The sequence below is a fragment of the Phacochoerus africanus genome, chromosome 7 (assembly GCF_016906955.1).
Source record: "Phacochoerus africanus isolate WHEZ1 chromosome 7, ROS_Pafr_v1, whole genome shotgun sequence".
Classification (NCBI taxonomy): Eukaryota; Metazoa; Chordata; class Mammalia; order Artiodactyla; family Suidae; genus Phacochoerus; species Phacochoerus africanus.
The window spans coordinates 87,644,668-87,665,445 of NC_062550.1; the positions used below are offsets into that span (position 1 = coordinate 87,644,668).

At 41.2% G+C, this 20,778-nt stretch overlaps 1 protein-coding gene across 1 annotated transcript; it reads left to right on the top strand.

The window, feature by feature from the left end:
- The first annotated feature begins 39 nt into the window (after positions 1 to 39).
- On the top strand, positions 40 to 19,174 carry DEPDC4 (DEP domain containing 4). The gene is given in 10 exon segments (XM_047788596.1): positions 40 to 163; positions 4,012 to 4,219; positions 4,788 to 4,942; positions 5,749 to 5,784; positions 13,977 to 14,077; positions 14,396 to 14,472; positions 16,981 to 17,207; positions 18,734 to 18,876; positions 18,967 to 19,136; positions 19,138 to 19,174. Coding segments are annotated over 10 exon segments (1,278 nt in total).
- The last annotated feature ends 1,604 nt before the right edge of the window (positions 19,175 to 20,778 follow it).

Consider the following 20,778-nt stretch of genomic DNA (forward strand, 5'->3'; position numbering starts at 1 on the left):
GGGTTACGGGCGATGAGGAGGGGCCCAGTAGCGGAGTTTATGGCGGTTCTTTTGACTCCGCAGTTCGGTAGCCTCTGCAGCCAGAGCAAACTTCCCGAGCCTGCGCGGAGCGGGCAGAGTGTCGTGAGCCCAAAGGGTGTCTTCTCCCGGAAAAGAAGGCCAGGTAGCCCAGTAGATCCTAACCGGATGTGTACTGAAAGGGGCTCTGATGAGGGGAGCTGGTGGTTTGGACTTTGCGCCTCAGACCTCTGGGGCCCGCCCCTTTCCGGACCCGCCCCTTTCCTTAGCGCTCTGGTTGGTGTGGCTGAGAACCGCCGCTGGGCATTTTCAGGAGCTTATCTCCCTGGGGAGTCCTGAAGAGCAGTGCTTCTCAAACTTTAACATGCCCAGAGATCTTTTGGGGACTTTGTTAAAAATGCATGGGAGTTCCCACTGTGCCTCAGCGGGTTAAGAACCCATGAGGATGCGCGTTCAATCCCTGGCCTTGCTCAGTGGGTTAAGGATCCAGCGTTGCTGCAAGCTGCGATGTAGGTCGCAGATGCGGCTTGGATCCCGCGTGGATGTGGGGCTCTGATTAGACCCCCTGGCTTGGGAAACTCCACATGCGGCCCTAAAAAACGGAAGAAAAAAAAAGAGAAAAAGAAAAAGAAATTCCCAGATGATGGCCAGTGCTGCTGGTCCACAGGCGACATTTAGAACAAGGGGTTAAAAGTACTAAGTGGCAAGTTCCTTGAGCACGAAGACTGTTTCTTTAACCTAACTCTCTTGTTAAATGACGCTTAGAGAGACAGATGGTCCATGGCAAACACCCCTGTTTCTACCGCTTTTAGACTCCTAGCCTCCACCCCATCCTACCATAACCCTATCCCCACCCTCCCTCCCTCTCCCCCAGTTCAATACCTCCCCTCTTCCACTCTTCACCCTCCAGCCTCACTCCTGTCAATGCACTGTCTACAGTGTCACAGATGGACAGCTTCTGCTACAGAAGGCATTTGAAGGTGATGGGTTTTTATTTCTGTCCTGAATATCAGACCATTATGTAAAATCGGGCATCTTTTTTCCAGTTATCCATAATCAAAGGAAGAAAGACCTTAGATTCTAGATTCTAACAACAACAAAAATCTAGAAACAACATTCTGGATGTTTCAACTTATTCCTTTATCTTACTAAAATTTTTTATTGAAAATTTACTGGGGTAGAGGAAAATGAAGAGTGGCTGCTAACTGTCCTGGGTTTTCTTTTTGAAGTGAAGAAATGACCTGGAGTTAGATAATAGAGACAGCTGCACAGCTTTGTGAATATACCTAAGAACCATCGAATTGTACACTTTATTTTTTAATTTTTTTATTTATTATTATTATTTTTTTTGTCTTTTTGCCATTTCTAGGGCCGCTCCCGCAGCATATGGAGGTTCCCAGGCTAGGGGTCGAATCAGAGCTGTAGCCACTGGCCTACGCCAGAGCCACAGCAACGCGGGATCCAAGCCAGGTCTGTGACCTACACCACAGCTCACGGCAACGCCGGATCCTTAACCCACTGAACAAGGGCAGGGATCGAACCCGCAACCTCATGGTTCCTAGTCGGATTTGTTAACCACTGCGCCATGACGAGAACTCCATGAATTGTACACTTTAAAAGGGTGAATTTTGTGGAATGTGAATTATGTACCAATTTAAAAATTTATCATCTCCAATTGAAAAAATTTACTTTTGTACATTACAAAAATTAGAAATATGTAGACTAAAAAGCCAGAGATGCACCTCAGATCTGGTGTTGCCGTAGCTGTGGTGTAGGCCTCAGCCACTGCTCAAGTTCAACCCCTAGCCTGGGAACTTCCGTACACCACAAGCACTGGTATAAAAGGAAAAAGGAGGAGTACCCGTCGTAGGGCAGTGGTTAACGAATCCGACTAGGAACCATGAGGTTGCAGGTTCAGTCCCTGCCCTTGCTCAGTGGGTTAACGATCCGGCGTTGCCATGAGCTGTGGTGTAGGTTGCGGACACGGCTCAGATCCCGCATTGCTGTGGCTCTGGTGTAGGCCGGGGGCTACAGCTCCGATTCGACCCCTAGCCTGGGAACCTCCATACACCACAAGTGCTGGTATAAAAGAAAAAAGGAAAAAAAAAAAGTGAACATCCTCTTTCATTAAACTTATTTCCCAAAGGTCAGTTTGAAGTTTATCCTCCAGACCCCTCTTTCTATTTACATGTAGTTGTGTGTAGGTTAGGAATTCGTGTTTACATACCTAGGATGATAGTACACAAACTGTTCTGCACGACACATTGCTTTTTGTTTTTATGACTTAATGAAATCCTCCATGCCATCAATGTCATTCTTCCTAATGGCTGCTTAATATTCTGTAATAAGGCTATGCTATAATTTACTTAACTATTCCTCAGGCTTTGTTTGGACTTTTTTTATTGTTTTCAGATTTTCTTTATTCCTCACAAACTCTTCTTCTTTTTTTTTTTTTTTTTCTTTTTCTTTTTTTCTGTCTTGTGCCTTTTTAGGGCCATAACCCAGAGGCATATGGAGGTTTCCAGGCTAGGGGTCAAATCAGAGCTGTAGCTGCCGGCCTATACCACAAGCCACAGCAACTCAGGATCCGAGCCACATCTGTGACCTACACCACAGCTCACAGCAATGCTGGATCCTTAACCCGCTGATCAAGGCCAGGGATCGAACCTGAAACCTCATAGTTCCTAGTAGGACTCATTTCTGCTGTGCCATGATGAGAACTTCTGTGCATTCCTTTTAAATGTGTCCTGAAATAATATTCTTCAAGACTAGATATAGCGAGTCTTTAATCATGTAACATTAAGGATGTATAAATTCACATAATAGTATATATCATCAGTAAGGAAAGTTCCCAGGTTTACTCTGATTTTATTGGCAGGTAAACATGGTGCAATCTTTGTAAACATATTATAGTTTATATAAGATGGAAGAGGAGTTCCCGTCATGGCTCAGCAGAAGCAAATCTGACTAGCATCCATGAGCACACAGGTTCGATCCCTGGCTTCGCTCAGTGGGTTAAGGATCTGGTGTTGCTGTGAGATGTGGTGTAAGTCGCAGATCCGATTTGGATCCTGAGTTGCTGTGGCTGTGGTGTAGGCTGGAGGCTACAGCTCCGATTCAACCCCTAGCCTGGGAACCCCCATATGCTGTGGTGTCCCCTCAACATGCAGCTCCTCACAGAGGGGGTCTAGGGGGTGAGCCCTATACTAGGAGGGGTTTGGCGGAGCCAGGCCACATTCAGGGTGAGGTTGGGGGCAGAAGGTATGAGGAGCCTCTGCTCTTAGCCTCTCCTTAGACCCCCACCAAGGGCCCAGATGTGGAGCCTCAGTGTCCGCAGAGGGCTAGGGTGCTCTGGGTGGGGTTTCCTCTCCCCCTCCTGGGTGGGCATGTGCCAGGTTGGGGCATGTGCCAGGTTGGTCCCTGCTGTTCTGAGATGCTGGGTAACAGCCCAGCATCTCTGAGCCCGCCCTTCCCTTTTGAGCCACTTTGAGGCAGTGGTGGTGGCCTCCAGGCTGTCCCACAGAGTCCACCAGGGCCTGCTGGCCAGGATGAGGCTGGGCACAAAGATTGGCACAGCCTCCCTGCCCCCTCAGACCTCAGCTATTCAACCCTAAAAAAAAAAAAAAAAAAAAGAGAGAGAGAGAGAGAGAGAAAAGATGGGAAAAGAAACTTAAGAAAGGCATTGGCAGCAGATATGCCATAAAAAAGCATAAGGTTGCCAAAACTAAAAAACTTACATATCTTTGTGTAATCTAAATTTGTTGAAAACATATGTTTAATTTTTTTTTTCAGGATGCTCTGGTCCTTTTCAAGCTACTCAACTGTGGGATGGTATTATTCACTCCCTTCAGACTCAAGTGGAAATCAAAAGAAGGAGGCATCATTTACGAACATACAAAGACTGGCTTACTGGTTCTGATGCTGTTGATGTGATATTAAGTCATCTTATGCAAAATATGTGCCTAAGCAGTAATGACATCTCTCGTCTCAAAGGAGTTCGTCTTTGCCAAGTTCTAATGAAACATAAAGTATTTGAACCAGTAGGAATAAAGCTATTCAAAAATGAAAAGGAATTGGAAATTGAAGATTCAAACAATAGTCTCTACAGGTTTCTAGGCAATAAATCATCTTATGTTTGCAAAAGAAAAAAGGGTTCTGAGAATGGGTTAACTGATGAAATAAAAGCAAAGGAATCTTTAAGGTTAGTGTTAATCAAGACGCTGTGATATTTTGTGTTTAGATCTGGCAGAACAGTCTTCTTTGAGCTAAACTTGAGTATTACACTTTCAGTTTTTTTTCAGATCTCAATAAAAGAAATAGCCATGTACAGATTAATCTATTTCTGTATTTGCTCTAAAACTGTTTTGGAAGACACGATCACATAAATATTTCAGAATTTGTACCAGGGACATTTTATCTCCTCTGATGAATTGCATGCTTCTTAATTTTGAGAAATGACTTAGCTAAAGTAAATAAAGCCAAAGTTAACCTGGGAGGCTAGAGCAGAATTTTCCACTCTTATCATAGCAACCATGATAACCTTAGAATTAGCATACATCCTTCCTCTTTATTGACAATCCTAACATCCTCTTTTGGTGATATTCCATTATCTAATAAATGTATTACTTGTATCTTTTATTGTAAGCGGCCTGACATCCCCTTTGGAAAATAGGAAATGTATATATAAGTTTTAATAAGAAAATTAAAATGCATATTTGAAATTTTGGTCCTGTATATAGTGGAAACATTCACATATTCTTTCTTAACAGACCAGAAGATGAAGTGATTTCAAACCCTCTAGCACAAGAGCTGGGTGAGGAAAGAATTGAGGAACTTATTGATACAATGAGTAGGAATCTGGCTTTACCTCCAAACATCTGATTTGACAGACCTGTTCTCCCACTTTCAAAAGAAGGTAATTTCAGTTTCATTATTTTTTCGGAACTTTGCAAGGAAGAACTGACTTCTTTTTAACAGATTTTATTTTATTTTATTTTATTTTATTTTATTTATTTACTTATTTATTTTTTGCTTTTCTTAAGGGCTACACCCATGGCATATGGAGGTTCCCAGGCTAGGGCTAGAATCAGAGCTACAGCTGCCAACCTATACCACAGTCACCGCAACGCCAGATCCAGGCTGCTTCTGTGACCTACACCACAACTCTCAGAAATGCCAGATCCTTAACCCACTGAGTGAGGCCAGGGATCGAACCCACAACCTCATGGTTCCTAGTCAGATTTGTTTCTGCTGTGCCATGACGGGAACTCTCCCTTTTTTTTTTTTTTTAAACCTTGTTTTAAAAGTTTTAGGTTCATAGAAAAATTAAGCAGAAAGTACAGAGAGTTCCCATATACCCTCTGCCGCCACACATGCACAGCCTCCCTACTATCAGCATCCTGCTGGGGAGTGTACATTTGTTGTTATCCATGCACCTACACTGACATATGATTATCATGCAAAGCCCATGATTTGCACTGGTGTTCACTCTTGGTGATGTATATTATGTGGGTTTTGACAAATGTCTGATGACTGTATCCATTATTATAGTATCATATAGAATAATTTCACTGCCCTGACAATGTTCTATGCAACACCTGTACATCCTTCCCTCTCCCTCCCCCCTGACAACCACTGATCTTTTTTCTTTCTCCATGAACTGACCTTCAGGTATGATTAAAAAGCAGTGCGTTTGGTATACTGACTCTCTACTCCTCTTCCCTTTAAGAGTTTCCTTCTATATCCTGATTGCTTCAGCCAAGACAGGTGAGGCCCTGTAGACCCAATAACATTTAGTTTACTTTTTACAATGACCATGACCAGATTGACTGGTGATGCTACAGTCCATATTACCAGAAAATTACTGGTTCTCTTTTTTTTATATTTTTATTTATTTTTTTAGGGCCACATCTGAGGCATATGGAAGTTCTCAGGCTAGAGGTCGAATCAAAGCTGCAGCTGCCAACCTACACCACAGCCACAGCAACGCCATATCTGAGCTGCATCTGTGACCTACAAGGCCAGATCCTTAACCCACTGAGGTTAAGGCCAGGGGTCAAAACCTCATCCTCATGGATACTCTTCAGGTTCTTAACCTGATAAGCCACGATGGGAACTCCATACCAGTTTTCTTTTTTTGGCTGCACCTGCAACATGTGGAAGTTCCTGGGTCAGGGACTGAACCCATGCCACAGCACTAACCCAAGCCACAGCAGTGACAACACCAGATCCTTTAACCCACGGAGCCACCAGGGAACTCCTCTTATGTACTTTTTTTAAACTTTTTTTTTTAATCTTTGTTACACATGCACATAATGTGAAACATTTAAATAGTCCTATGGGTTTTTTACCAAAAAAATTGTAGTTCCCTACCCTTCTCCTCTCACCCATTTCCCCCTCCCCAGAGACAAGCATTCACAATTCATATTAATTGTAACTCATGTATGTTGTAAATGTTAATCCCATCTCTGAATGGCATGCTTATATTGCTACTACCTGCTTTTTCCAGTTTTTGGGGTCATCTATTAATTTTATGGAAAGGAAAATGGGCCTTTAAGCCTCTTCCCTCCCTTGTATCTCTCTCCTGAAACTTTAAATGGTGCATATGCTTTTATATACTCTTTTATGTGTAACATATTTAACCAAAAATTTGAGGTGAAAATAGGAGGAACCTCTGCAGAGTTAAAACTTATTGTGTTTAGCCATAGATTTTAAACATAAAGTCACAAAATAATAATTATTGGCGTTCCCATTGGGACCTCCCTGGTTTAAGAATCTGGCCAGAATCCATGAAGATGTGGGTTCGATCCCTGACCTTGCTCAGTGGGTTAAGGATCTGGTAGGTTGCAGATGCGTCTTGGATCCTGCATTGCTGTGGCTGTGGTGTAGGCCAGCAGCTGCAGCTCCAATTCAACCCCAGAGTAGGCACTTCCATGTGCTGCAGGTGCAGCTTTCCTCAAAAGAAAGAAAGAAGAAAAAAAAAAAAACTATTAAGTTTTATTTTTTTAAAAAGGAGATTTTATGTTAAAATAAAACATAAAGTCTCTAGGAACCACTGCTTCGCTTTAGACTTAGTTTAGTTTAGACTGTTTATTTTATAGATAAGGAAACTGAGACTCAGAGAAGTTAGAAAATTTACCAAGTTTCCGCAGCTAACTAATGGCATTAAGATTCAGACCTAGGAGTTCCCGTCGTGATGCAGTGGACTGGGAACCATGAGGTTGCAGGTTCCAACCCTGGCCTTGCTCCGTGGGTTAAGGATCCGGCGTTGCCATGAGCTGTGGTGTGGGTCGCAGACGCGGCTCAAATCCCCAGCTGCTGTGGCTCCGGCGTAGGCCGGCGGCTACAGCTCCGACTGGACCCCTAGCCTGGGAACCTCCATATGCCGCAGGAGCGGCTCTAGAAAAGGCAAAAAAACAAACAAAAAAAGATTCAGACCTAGATTTCCATACTCCTACCCAGTGTGTTATCATTATTCTTGCAAAAAGAATTGTAAATTATAGGAGTTCCCATCGTGGCGCAGTGGTTAACGAATCCGACTAGGAACCATGAGGTTGCGGGTTCGGTCCCTGCCCCTGCTCAGTGGGTTAACGATCCGGTGTTGCCGTGAGCTGTGGTGTAGGTCGCAGAAGCGGCTTGGGTCCCGCGTTGCTGTGGCTGTGGCGTAGGCCAGTGGCTACAGCTCCGATTCGACCCCTAGCCTGGGAACCTCCATATGCCACGGGAGCGGCCCAAAGAAATAGCAAAAAGACAAAAAAAAAGAATTGTAAATTATAGAATGGGTACAAATGAAGTATGTATAGTTTTTATGTTTGCTGTTTGTCTCAACTGTCAGCCTTCAGAATAGAGAAACACAAAATCTTTTTTTAGTCGTTCTTTCTAATAAAATGTATTTTGATAGGAGTAGTACTTAATAAGTTATAAATAAGAAACCTCTTTATGTTAAAAAAAATTTTAAATCTGCTAGGGTGTGTTTTGTCGTTATTGTTCTTTGTTTTTTATTTTTTAAAAAAGCCTATAAAAGAGAACTACTTTTAAAATTGACTGGTTGCAGTGTTCCCCTTGAGGCTTAGCAGATACAAACCCAACTAGTATCCATGAGGATGTGGGTTCAATCCCTGGCCTTGCTCAGTGGGTTAAGGATCCAGTGTTGCCATAAGCTGTGGCGTAGGTCACAGACGTGGCTGGGATCTGGCATTGCTGTGGCTGAGGTGTAGGCCAGCGTCTGCAGCTCTGATTCCACCCCTAGCCTGGGAACTTCTATAAGTTACGGTTGTGGCCCTAAAAAGACAAAATAAAATAAAATTGACTGGTTTCTCTTGTATTTAATGTGTTTAAAAAAAAACTTCACTATTTTTCAAGTTATAATTTCATACCAAAACTTTTTTTAAATTTTTCATATCAAAACATTTTGGAGAAAGTGCATTTGGAAGTTTCTCTAAACTCTTAACAAATCAAGCATGAATGGAGTTTTTGTTGTTGTTGTTGTCCACTGATATCTCATTCTTCTGTGATCCTCAAGCACAGAAGAGAACAGGAGTTCCCACTGTGGCACAGTGGATTAAGAATTTGACTGCAGCAGGTCATCACAGAGGTGTGGGTTTGAACCTAGGCTCCGTGCAGTCAGTTAAAGGACCTGTTATGTTGCCACCATTGCGGCTTAGATTCAGTCCCTGGCCTGGGTAACTTCTATATGCCATGGATGTGGCCATTAAAAAAACAAAAGCAAAACTCCATCGGACGTATTAGCAGATATAAAATTAGGAATGAAACAGTGTAGATATTATCTGGTTTAAAGAAATTAAATAATTAGCTTGCCAGCAAGAAAATTTAAGCCACTTTCTACTTGGAAAAATATGGCTGGTTAAAGGGCTGCAATGGCAATACACCTATATAAATTTCAGCCAAGAAATGAAAGTATGAAATTCCTTTTTTTTTTTAACAAAACCATTTCTTAATTTCAAAGAACTGAGAAACTTTCTTCACTTGAATTGAATTGAAAATTCTGCCAGCAGTGGTAAAGCAGTGCAATCACAGAACTGCAGGCTTCTTACAAATTTGCATTTGTGTGACCAGCGGAGTTAAGGTGAACCACCTTTGCTGAGATTTATTTTTTTACAGATGTTTCTTACCAATAATATAATAACTAATATTTTAAAAATAAATGTGTGTTGGATTTCCCTTTGTGGCTCAGTGGTTAATAAATCCAACTAGGAACCATGAGAATGCGAGTACGAGTCCTGGCCTCACTCCGTGGGTTAAGGATCTGATGTTGCCGTGAGCTGTGGTGTAGGTTGCAGGCATGGCTCTGATCCCAAGTTGCTGTGGCTGTGGCGTAGGCCGGCAGCTACAGCTCCAATACGACTCCTGGACTGGAAACTTACACATGCTGTGGGTGCAGCCCTAAAAAGCAAATAAGTAAAATAAAATAAAATAAAATAAAAACATGTGTTGTTTTAGAAGTACTAGGGGTCCTAAAGGTGCAGGACCTCTCTCTCACCTCAGTGGGGTAGGTCTCAGAGGAATGCCAATATCAGCTAGAGCAATTCCATTATTAATGTTTTACTTGACTTCCAGAAGAACATGTTTGTACAAAGATTTCCTCAGCTGAAACAAAGTTTGAATCCTACTGAACACACTGTACTTCTCCCACCCCAAAACATTTACACATTCAATGAAATTGCCTGTTTACTTTTCTGGAGTATGAGATACTTAGGCAGGGACAGTCAGTCTTGTATCCCTGTTGAGTGGCCCAGCGCCTTGCTACTAGTAGGTAACATTTATTGGAAGAATGGCTCACACACACAGAATCCTTATTTTATAAGTATTTCCTTCTCATTTATACATCTACACATATACATTCATATGTACATATATGTGCAGTGTACATGTGCGTGCGTGTATATGTAGGCTATCCTAAAGGCTGGATGGAGTGTATGCTCTTCAAATGCAGTCTATCCCCTTGCATCCCCTTCACTCAGCACAGGGATGATTGAGTATGAAGTGCTCCATTAAGATGTAGGTGTTGGGAGTTCCCTTTGTGGCTCAGTGGTTAACAAATCTGACTAGGAACCATGAGGTTGCAGGTTCGATACCTTGCTCAGTGGGTTAAGGATTCAGCATTGCCGTGAGCTGTGGTGTAGGTTGCAGATGCAGCTCGGATCCCAAGTTGCTGTGGCTCTGGTGTAAGCCAGCAGCTACAGCTCCGATTAGACCCCTAGCCTGAGAATCTCCATATGCCGAAGGAGCAGCCCTAGAAAAGGCAAAAAGACAAAAAAAAAAAAGATATAGATATTGGAGTTCCCATTGTGGCTCAGTGGGTTAAGAACCTGACGTAGTCCCCATGAAGATGTGGGTTCGAACCCTGACTTCACTCAGTGGGTTAAGGATCTGACATTGCTGCAAACTACAGCGTAGGCCGCAGGCGCAGCTCAGATCCTGTGTGGCTGTGACTGTGGCATAGGCCAGCAACTGCAGCTCTGCTTCAGCCCCAAGCCTAGGGACTTCCATATATTGCAGGTGCAGCCATAAAAAGAGAAAAGAAAAAAGACGTAGATGTTGATTGTATTTGTTGCCACAATATTCTTCTTGAGCCTAATTTCCTCACCTAGAGCTAGCTATTCTGTTTCTCTGTTTATTCTGTTTATCAGCTTTTGGCTTGTGTGTTCTAGACATGCACATTTCTCTGTTCCCTCTCCTTCAGGTCTTTCCTCAAATATCATCTTCCTGGTCATAATTCCCACACATCTTACTTTAAATTGCAACACTACCCCCACCCCAGCGCTTCTTTCCTTCTTTTCTTAATTCCTCTCCACAGAACTTACCACTAACTCACACACTATATATTGTGTTTATTGTTTATTTCTTGTCTGCCTCAAGAACCTAAGTTCCATTAAGGCAAACATTTTTGCCTATTTTGGTTACCACTATATCCCTGGCACTTAGAACTATGTCTAATGCAAATTAGTTCTCAATAAATATTTCTTGAGTCAATGAATATTGTCTTTTTTTAATTTAAAAAAAATTTTTTTTCTTTTTGTCTTTCCAGGGCCGCACCTGAGGCATATGGAAGTTCCCAGGCTAGGGGTCTAATTGGAGCTATAGCCGCCAGCCTACACCACAGCCACAGCAACGCAGGATCCGAGCCAAGTCTGCAACCGACACCACAGCTCACGGCAGTGCCAGATCCTTAACCCACTGAGCAAGGCCAGGGATCGAACCTACAACTTCATGGTTCCTAGTCGGATTCATTAAACACCAAGCCACGACGGGAGCTCCTGAATATTCTGTCTTGATGCTATTGCAGAATAGTCTTTTTTCCACTTTTGAATTTATTGGTAACATATATATTCATATTCTTGATGACTTAATAAAATTTATCTTCATCCATTTCTTATGTGGCTAGCCTTACCTCCTTTTGTAGGATATGGCTGCTGAAGGCACTATATATATAAAGATATATATATCTTTTTCTAGCATCTTCAGTACCATGCTCAAAGTTTGGTATTGATAAATGCAGGCTGATTGATTATAGACTATTTATGATATCAAATTTGTACTGAAAGATTGTTAATTTGATTCATTTTTGGTCAGTAACTCAGAAGTAGCAAACTCAGATGTCTTTAAGAGCCAGGCAGATCTGAGAACCTGTGAGTACTTCATTTTCAAATGTGTAGGAATAATATATACTGTTGTTTTGCTTGAAATATAGATGCCCTCTCGGCTGCTTTTCCTCTTCCCACCTAAGACAGAGATATAAGTATAGGGAAATTAATTTCTACTCTAGCAAAACCAACAGGAAAAGACCATGAACCTGGTAGCTGACATTCAACTTTATTGTTTGGGATGCAGTAGGGAATAATGAGATTCATGGTGAGTTGGAAACGACAAGCCATTGCTAATAGGGTAGCTACTAATTCATATCTGCTAACTTTCCTGAGGCATTAATTCAAACCCAAAGTTTTGAGATCTTATGATATTTTTAAAGAGAAGCCTGAAACCCAGAATTTTATATTAAATCTCTCATTTTTATACAAGTGAATTCTATTTGAAATACTTTGTAACCAAACAAATCATGGCTATGGTCCGAATTTAATACATAGTCTACAGGCTTGGGAGCTCTGCACAAGACTTACTAAAGCTGTTGCTTTTAAAATTTTATCTCATTTAAAGGAAAAACAAAATATTAATGATTGATGATTAGGATAATGAGAACTTTTATTAACTCAACTTAAAAATGGCCAGATACCCAAATGAAAATTAACCCAATATTCTATTTTAATTTAAAAACAGTTTAACTACAGTTATCTCTGCTTTGAATAAAATTATAAATAATTAGTAATCTCATTCTCTTAGATGTGCAAAATAATTTACAAGCAGGACCGCTAATAGCTTTTTTTTTTTTTTTTTTTAGACCTGCACCTGTGGCATATGGAAGTTCCCAGGCTAGGGGTCACAGCTCCAGCTGCTGGCCTACACCACAGCCACAGCAATGCGACTTATACCACAGTTCATGGCAACACCAGATCCTTAACCCACTGTGCGAGGCCAGGAATCAAACCTGTGTCCTTATGGATCCTAGTCGGGTTCGTTACTGCTGAGTCACAACGGGAATTCCACTAATAGCTTTTTATAGCTTGAACTAATCTGTTGATACCCTTAAAAGCTAAATGATAGGACTTTATAATCAATGTAACCAGAAAATAAAATCAATATACTCATAACCCTGATTTCTACTTAAGGGAAATCTCTTTTTTTATAATTGAAGTTAGTTAATTTACAATGTTGTAATTAGTTTCAACTGCACAGCAAAGTGATTCAGTTAAATATACTTATATATGTATATATATTTTTCAGATTATTTTTGGTTATTAATAGGTTATTACAAGATACTGAGTATAATTCCCTATGCTATACAGTTGGTCCTTGTTGTTTGCTTATTTTATATAGAATAGTGTACATATATTAATCCCAAATTCCTGGCATTGTCTTGTGGCACAACATGTTAAGGATCTGGCGTTGTTGTTGCTGCAACAGCTCAGGGTCACTGCTGTGGTGCAGGTTTGATCCCTGGCCTGGGAAGAAGGCCATGTCCACATGCCACAGGAGCACCTAAAAAAAAAAAGTCCCAAATTTCCTGTTGTGGTTCAGCAGGTGGGTTAAGGACCCGACATGGTCTCTGTGAAGATGTGGGTTTAATCCATGGCCTCTCTCATTGTGAAGAATCCAGTGTTTCCACAAGCTGCAGCATAGGTCACAGATGTGGCTTGGATCTGGTAGGCTGTGGCTGTGGTGCAGGCTGCAGCTATGGCTCCAATTCAACCCCTAGCCTGGGGAACTTCCATATGCTGCAGGTGTGGCTGTAAAAAAAAAAAAAAGAATCCCAAACTCCTAATTTAGACCCCCACCACACCCCCAGCCCCCTGCTGTCCCCTTTAGTTACCATGAGACTGTTTTCTGTGTCTGTGAGTCTATTTCCCTTTTGCAAACAGGTTCATTTGTATCTTTTTTTTTTTTTTTTTTTTTCATTTTGGCCACCTCAGGGCATGTGGAGTTCCCAGGCCAGGCATCAGGTTCAAGCCGCAGTTGCAACCTGCATACACCACAGCTATAGCAACGCTGGATCCTTTAACCCACTCTGCAGCACTGCAGAGATTCAGCCAACTGTATTGCACCGCAGTGGGAACTCTGTTTTATTTTTTTAGATTCCGCATATAAGTGATACCATATGATATTTGTCTTTCTCTGACTTATCTAATATGATAATCTCTAGGATAAATCTTGAAAAAAAAATTATAGCAAATTCAAATTATCCTAGCATTAAATTAATCCATTGTATTATGGTAGATTATTTTACATTATATTCCTAGAAATGGAAGAATTTTATAATACTGGTTGAATGTGTATATATTACTTATTAGTCTGATAGTTATGTTACTTTTCTTCCTAAGCCTTGAAAGATGTTTGGAAACAACAAACATTGTTATGCATTTGTCAACTGATACACCTTCCATTCTTGGAAAATATTTTGGCAACTCCAGTTAAAACACGAAATCTTGGAGTTCCCGTCGTGGCACAGTGGTTAACGAATCCGACTAGGAACCATGAGGTTGCGGGTTCGGTCCCTGCCCTTGCTCAGTGGGTTAAGGATCCGGCGTTGCCGTGAGCTGTGGTGTAGGTTGCAGACATGGCTCGGATCCCGCGTTGCTATGGCTCTGGTGTAGGCCGGTGGCTACAGCTCCGATTCGACCCCTAGCCTGGGAACCTCCATATGCCGCAGGAGCGGCCCAAGAAATGGCAAAAAGACAAAAAATAAATAAATAAATAAATAAAATAAAAGCCAATCTCATTAAAAAAAAAAAAAACACGAAATCTTCAGTTAAGTAAAAAGGAAAATCTTGTTATCTCAAACAGTTGCCTGGACAGAGAGGTTATTCCAAACTTATGCCTACCTGAGTAAGTAACCATTTTTATTGTTAGCTTATAACGAGAATGTTCTTTCACATATTTTGCTCTTGGTATTTTAAAGCGTGAGAACATATTCATACATATTCATGTGTGTGTGTGTGTGTATAAATATGTATATATAGATAACATCTTTGATTTAGAAATTAATCACTATAGAAATTAATTCTCATTTAATCAAAAATAGAAGGTCACTGGTTATGACTTGGGAGAAGATCACTGGAAGTCTGAGTGGTTTCATTCATATGAATCCAGTCGTGATTTGTCAATCATTCTTTCCCTACACCAGCCCTGAGAGTTTTTCCAAAGTTCTATTATTTCCAAGACCTATTATTTCCATTTTATAACCATAAAATAACATCTATCATAGTTTCTACTGGTTTATTTATGCTTGCTTTAAAAGCTTCCACACTCTTGTAGGGGAAACATTCATGAAACAAAACATTACAGTCCAATGAAATAAGCCTTATCATAAAATCAACCCCATTTGTGGAGATGATGTCTGGAGAACCCTAAAACCTGAATAAGGATCCCTTCTCTTTCACTCCCAACTCCCAAATACTTGTCACTTCTGGTAAACCAGCTACTAGGAACTGTAGGTATAAAACCTTGGGTACTGTTGGGATTCCAGCAGAGAACCAATATGATGCTTTTTCTCTACAAGGGCCAAACAAGAAAAGAGCATCAGACTTCAGACCTGAGAACCAGAAAGCTTCATGAAGATCTGAGGAAGAGCTTGGTGATCAGAGACCTGTGAACCCACTTAGAGAGTCAACTATGGTCGTCTTAGCACATGATGTGCTCGCTTCTAATTCACGATTGGCTAAGAAAGACCCAGCAAATGGTTGAGTCTTCCCCAGTCCGTGAGTCAGGGAGAATATAGAGATACCACCAAAGAAATAAGATTTTTCTAGAAGCCTCTTCAGGAAACAGACAGCATCCAGTCAGCCTACATGAGCTTCCAGGCAGAAGGGGTAAGTTATCTGCAAGAGAAACGCAATCCAGCTATCATTAATCTTTTCATCCGCAACACTAGGAGCTAGAAGATGATGAGTCATATGTATTAGGTGGGGTGGGGGGTGGAGAAAAGCAAGGAAGGGAAAGGGGAAAGGGAGGAGAAGGAAGATATTTGAAGATCATCAAGAATTCATAGAGTATATCACTCAGGAATCCCATCCTAAGAAAATATTTGAGGAAAGATTTTCATCTGACTACAAAGAAATAACCAGAAGATGGAGACAGATGAAGAGGAAAGGAGGAGTTCCCCTCATAGCTCAGCGAAAATGAATCTAACTAGAATCCATGAGGATGCAGGTTCGATCCCTGGCCTCATACAGTGGGTTAATGATCCGGTGTTGCCGTGAGCCGTGGTGTAGGTCTCAGAGGCAGGTCGAATCTGGCCTTGCTGTGGCTGTAGTGTAGGCAGGCAGCTACAGCTCCAGTTAGACTCCTAGCCTGGGAATCTCCATATGTCATGAGTACATACATATGGAAAAAAGGAAAAAAAAAAGGAAAGGAAACATTGGTATGCGATGGACTTCGCTCTGTGTGCTCTTAGTATTTTCTCTTCTGCCTAATTTTATACCCACACGGACGTATACATACACACATGCACACACACACACACACACACACACACTCCAAGTTGACGTGGTAAGACTGTGAGAATGTACAGAGTGTAAATGCCAAATATGATGTCAAAAAAGAAGGAACATACTATTAGGGGAAATTATAATAAATGCTAACCTCTCTCAGCAAAACCCAGGGATTGGGAAGGTGACAAATGAAAGGGGGAATTAAAAGGCCTTTCAAAGGCATCACTGAAGGGAGGGAAGAGTGAAAGGATCCTAAATTTCTTATTTTATTGGGACCAGGAGATAAAAAGGGGAAACAGTATGTGGTGAGATAAGTAGTTCAGCTCCATGGGGGAACTATTTGGTACCTTATTTTCAAATTATAATAGAATCATATGCACCTAATGAGCACAGTGAAAAAGGGGAGAGGAACCACCAATGTACCAGAACAGTACAGATGAACTCCTCTGAACAAAAGCTAGCAAAATTAGAAAAGATGGCCCCCAAATATATTAATAACTTGAAAGTACAGAAAGGAGTGATGGTATTTGGTGAGGGAAAAAAAAAATATTCCCTCTCATTTACCCTCTCAGTTATCCAGCAAAAATCATTGAAAAGATTGTCAAAAGAAGATTCTTCTTTATTTTTTTTAAAAATATTTATTCATTTATTTATTTGGCCGTGCCTGTGTCATGCCATGCGGAAGTTCCCAGTCCAGGGTTGGAACGCACACTACAGCAGCAACCTGAGCCACACCAGTGACAACACCAAATCCTTAACCCACTGAGCCACTGAGAAACTCCACTAGTTTCTTCTTTAGATTCAATTAATTATAAGCTAGATTTTATTATGTGTTATCAAACAGTGTTTTATGCAGTTAAATGGAAATGTTAACCATTTATTTATTTATTTATTTTTCCTCCAGGATTGATAACTGGCTTAAGGCAGCACTTGAATGCTTGGAACATTTCCCTGACCAGTTAATAGTTAATGTCAGCCAGCAGTTAGTACAGAACAGAAATGAAGAGACAAGATTGAATATGCAGAAGAAGTTACTCTTTGATGTCATAGTAAAGTATTATAATCAAGAGAGAGATTGCTTATTAACTGATGAGTAGTTTGATATTCATTTAGGAATTATTGAACTTTTAGGTAAGAGATGTTTAAACTGCATAATAATACTTTTTTTCCTCCTTTGGCATGAGGAATTTTCTAGGCCAGAGATCAAACCCATGCCACAGTAGTGACAAAGCCAGATCCTTAACCTGCTGTGCCACAAGAGGACTCTAATGATACATATCTCAAAGATACAAGTTGCAGAAAATTTGCGTACTGTATGAGTATTGCATTTTAATTTTTCTTCTATGGTCTCAAAGTACTTCATGGAGTGTTGTTTGTTTGCTTTTTAGGGCGTCACTGTGGCATATCGAAATTTCCAGGCTGGTGGTCAAATCAGAACTACAGCTGCCAGCCTGCGCCACAGCCACAGCAACGTGGGATCCAAGCAGCGTCTGCATCCTACTCCACAGCTTATGGCAATGCCGGATCCTTAACCCACTGTGCGAAGCCAGGGATCGAACCTGGATCCTCACGGGTCCTAGTCAGGTTCGTTAGCTGCTAAGCCACGAAGGGAATACCTTCATGGAGTCTTTTTTCACTTCACTTTACCTGTCATGTAAGTTGTACTATCTGATGCAATAATGTAGCATAGGAATTAGATCTTAGGTAATCCTATTACAAGGGCAGTCTAAGAAACATTTTTTTTTTTTTGTCTTTTGTTGTTGTTGTTGTTGTTGCTATTTCTTGGGCCGCTCCCGCGGCATATGGAGGTTCCCAGGCTAGGGGTCCAATCGGAGCTGTAGCCACCAGCCTACGCCAGAGCCACAGCAACGCAGGATCCGAGCCGCGTCTGCAACCTACACCACAGCTCACGGCAACGCCGGATCATTAACCCACTGAGCAAGGGCAGGGACCGAACCCGCAACCTCATGGTTCTAGTCGGATTCGTTAACCACTGCGCCACGACGGGAACTCCTAAGAAACATTTTGATAATAGTACAGGATTAGAGAACTGAGGTATCTGGAAATATTAATTTCTGATGTATTAATTTGGTGACCTTTTAGCAAAATAAAAATTTAGTGACATATCCAGTCAGTTTTTTAGCTATGTAGGTGACATATAATAACCTGTTTAAAAAATTACTGTATTTTAATGCTAGATATAATTATGCAGATATGGAATTCCCATCGTGGCTTAGCGGAATCGAATCTGGTTGGCATCCATAAGCACGCAGTTTCAATCCCTGCCTTGCTCAGTGGGTTAAGGATGTGGCATTGCCATGAGTTGTGGTACAGGTCACAGATGCAGCTTGGATTCCGCATTGCTGTGGCCATGGCATAGGTTGGCAGCTGTAGCTCCGATTCGACCCCTAGCCTGGAAACCTCCATATGCCACAGGTGCAACCCTGAAAAGACAAAAAAAAAAAAAATATGCAGGTGTTTGGCATGTTATATAGGTAATTTACTGTGTGTTTGAAATACTTTGTATTAAACTTTCAAGTGTAAAAGAAAAATCTGTAAACCAAATACTGGATCATTGCATTCTAATTGCCTGCTTAGTACTGTAATCTCCAAATGTTTTTGTCCCTTGCTTGTCTTCTTTGTAACCCATGTAACAGAAAATGAGAAAAGAACAGAAGCAATTGAAGCAACACAACCATATCTAAGATTTTTATTGCCCAACATTAAAGAAGAATTACAACGGTTACTTACTTTTATGGCTCTTGCATCAGAACCTAATGCCTACAAGGTGCAAAAACAGGTGAAAAAAATTGCAATAACAGTTTTAAAATCTTCTGCTATTTTTTCATTTGAAAACAATTCAAGCTAATGTTAATCTTTCTGTTTACAGTTTGATAACAAAACGGTGGTCCTGAAAACTCTTGCCAAAGCAGTTTTGCAATCCAGATCATTACTAAAAGTCCGGGCAGAACGACTAGTCTTATTTCTACTGGAGTTTCATTCTGAGCTCTTCAAGGTACCTCTGGCACTTTGCCTGGGCACATTTATTACTAAGCTACTTGTCAAACAAAAAGGCAAATCATTCACTTAATAAATAATTTACTGAGTTCCTATAATGTGCAAAGTTTGAAGTAATGCTCCTTCCCCACACCCACTCAAGAGAAGGGAGCAGGCTAAAACAATGTTGATATTTACAAGTATATTGATTAAGTTCTTCAGCCTATTTCTGGTGTATTACCATGTGCCAGACACTGTTTTAGGTGCTTGGAACACATTAGCAAGCAAAACCCAAAAATGGAGGCACGTGAGGAGCTTATATCCAATTGAGGGACAACAGACAGTAAAGAAAATACACCCAGTGAATCATTGGCGCTCCCTCTGTGGCACAACGGGATTGTCAGTGTCTCTGTGGCACCAGGACATAGGTTCAGTCCCAGGCCCGGCACAGTGGGTTAAAGGATCCAGCAGCATAAGTCACAACTGCAGCTTGGATCTGATCCCTGGCCTGGGAACACCATAGGCTGCGGGACGGCCAAAAAAGAAAGAAAAGAAAAATCATCCTCATACTGTTTAATTGAAGGCATTAAGTGCAAGAGATGGGAAAAAAGAGCAGTTTAAGGGGGTTGGGGTTTGGGGTGCCAAGGTGGAGTTTGTAGACGTTTACAGTATTAAACAGCATGGCCAAGGGCGGGCTCGCTGAGAAAGTGAGATTTGAGCAGCAACTGAGAGGGGGAGAGTCAACCAGTTGGCCATGAGAGTGGGGGGTCATGGTTTGGGGCAGAGGAAGTTTTTCCTAGAGCAGAGGCCCTGGGGCTGAAGCCTGCCCGGGTGCTGAGGAAGATCAAGGGAGTGTGAGCAGAGGAGGGAGCATGCTAGGTCAGGTCAGAGAGGTGGAGGCCTTTGCAGGCCGTTGGAGAGACTGCTTCTCCTTGGAATAAAATATGAATCATGTGAGAGTTTGAGCACAACAGTGGCCTCATTTGACTGACATTTATGAAGATAACTCTGGCTTTTGTATTGAAAACAGATTTTAGAGGGGCAAGGGTAAAAGCGGGAGAACCTTTTAGGAGGCTGCTGTTGTAATAATCTGGGCAGGAGATATGGTGACTTGAAACAGAGGAGTAGAAATAGAGTTAGTAAGACATTGTCAGATTCTTGATATATTTTGAAACATCTTAGAAAAAGATTAGTTTCTAGCCTCACTACTGTATTTTAATACCGAACAGTGGTACTTTTAGTGGTGTTATTTCTCCAAAGCCCATATAAAGAATTGTTCCCTTCTCAATTTTTTTGTGTGTAAAAATTTATCTCATGTCATTAGAAACACATTGGTTTGAATTTTGTAGCAGTTCTGTCAACCTTAACTGAAGTTTTGTTTCCATTATTTCAGAGAAAAAGGTGGTGCTAGGTCTATACAATGCAAACAGTCCCCCTTTATGAATTTGAATGAAATATATTCTAAAATCTCACTTAAAAATCAGTTGTTGAGTTATTTTGCGCCTAGCTTTTCATCAAAAAATATAATGAATGGAGGCCAGGTTACATACATGTTTAATGCTACTGTTACTAAACCAAAATTTACATTTATAGCTTACTTGTAAGATGGGTTCCAGATTCCAACTAGGAATTTAGAAAGAATATTGTCTGTCCCCTTCTCTTCTCACCACTTAGCATCTTCATCCTGCCTCCTCTTCTGATAAAT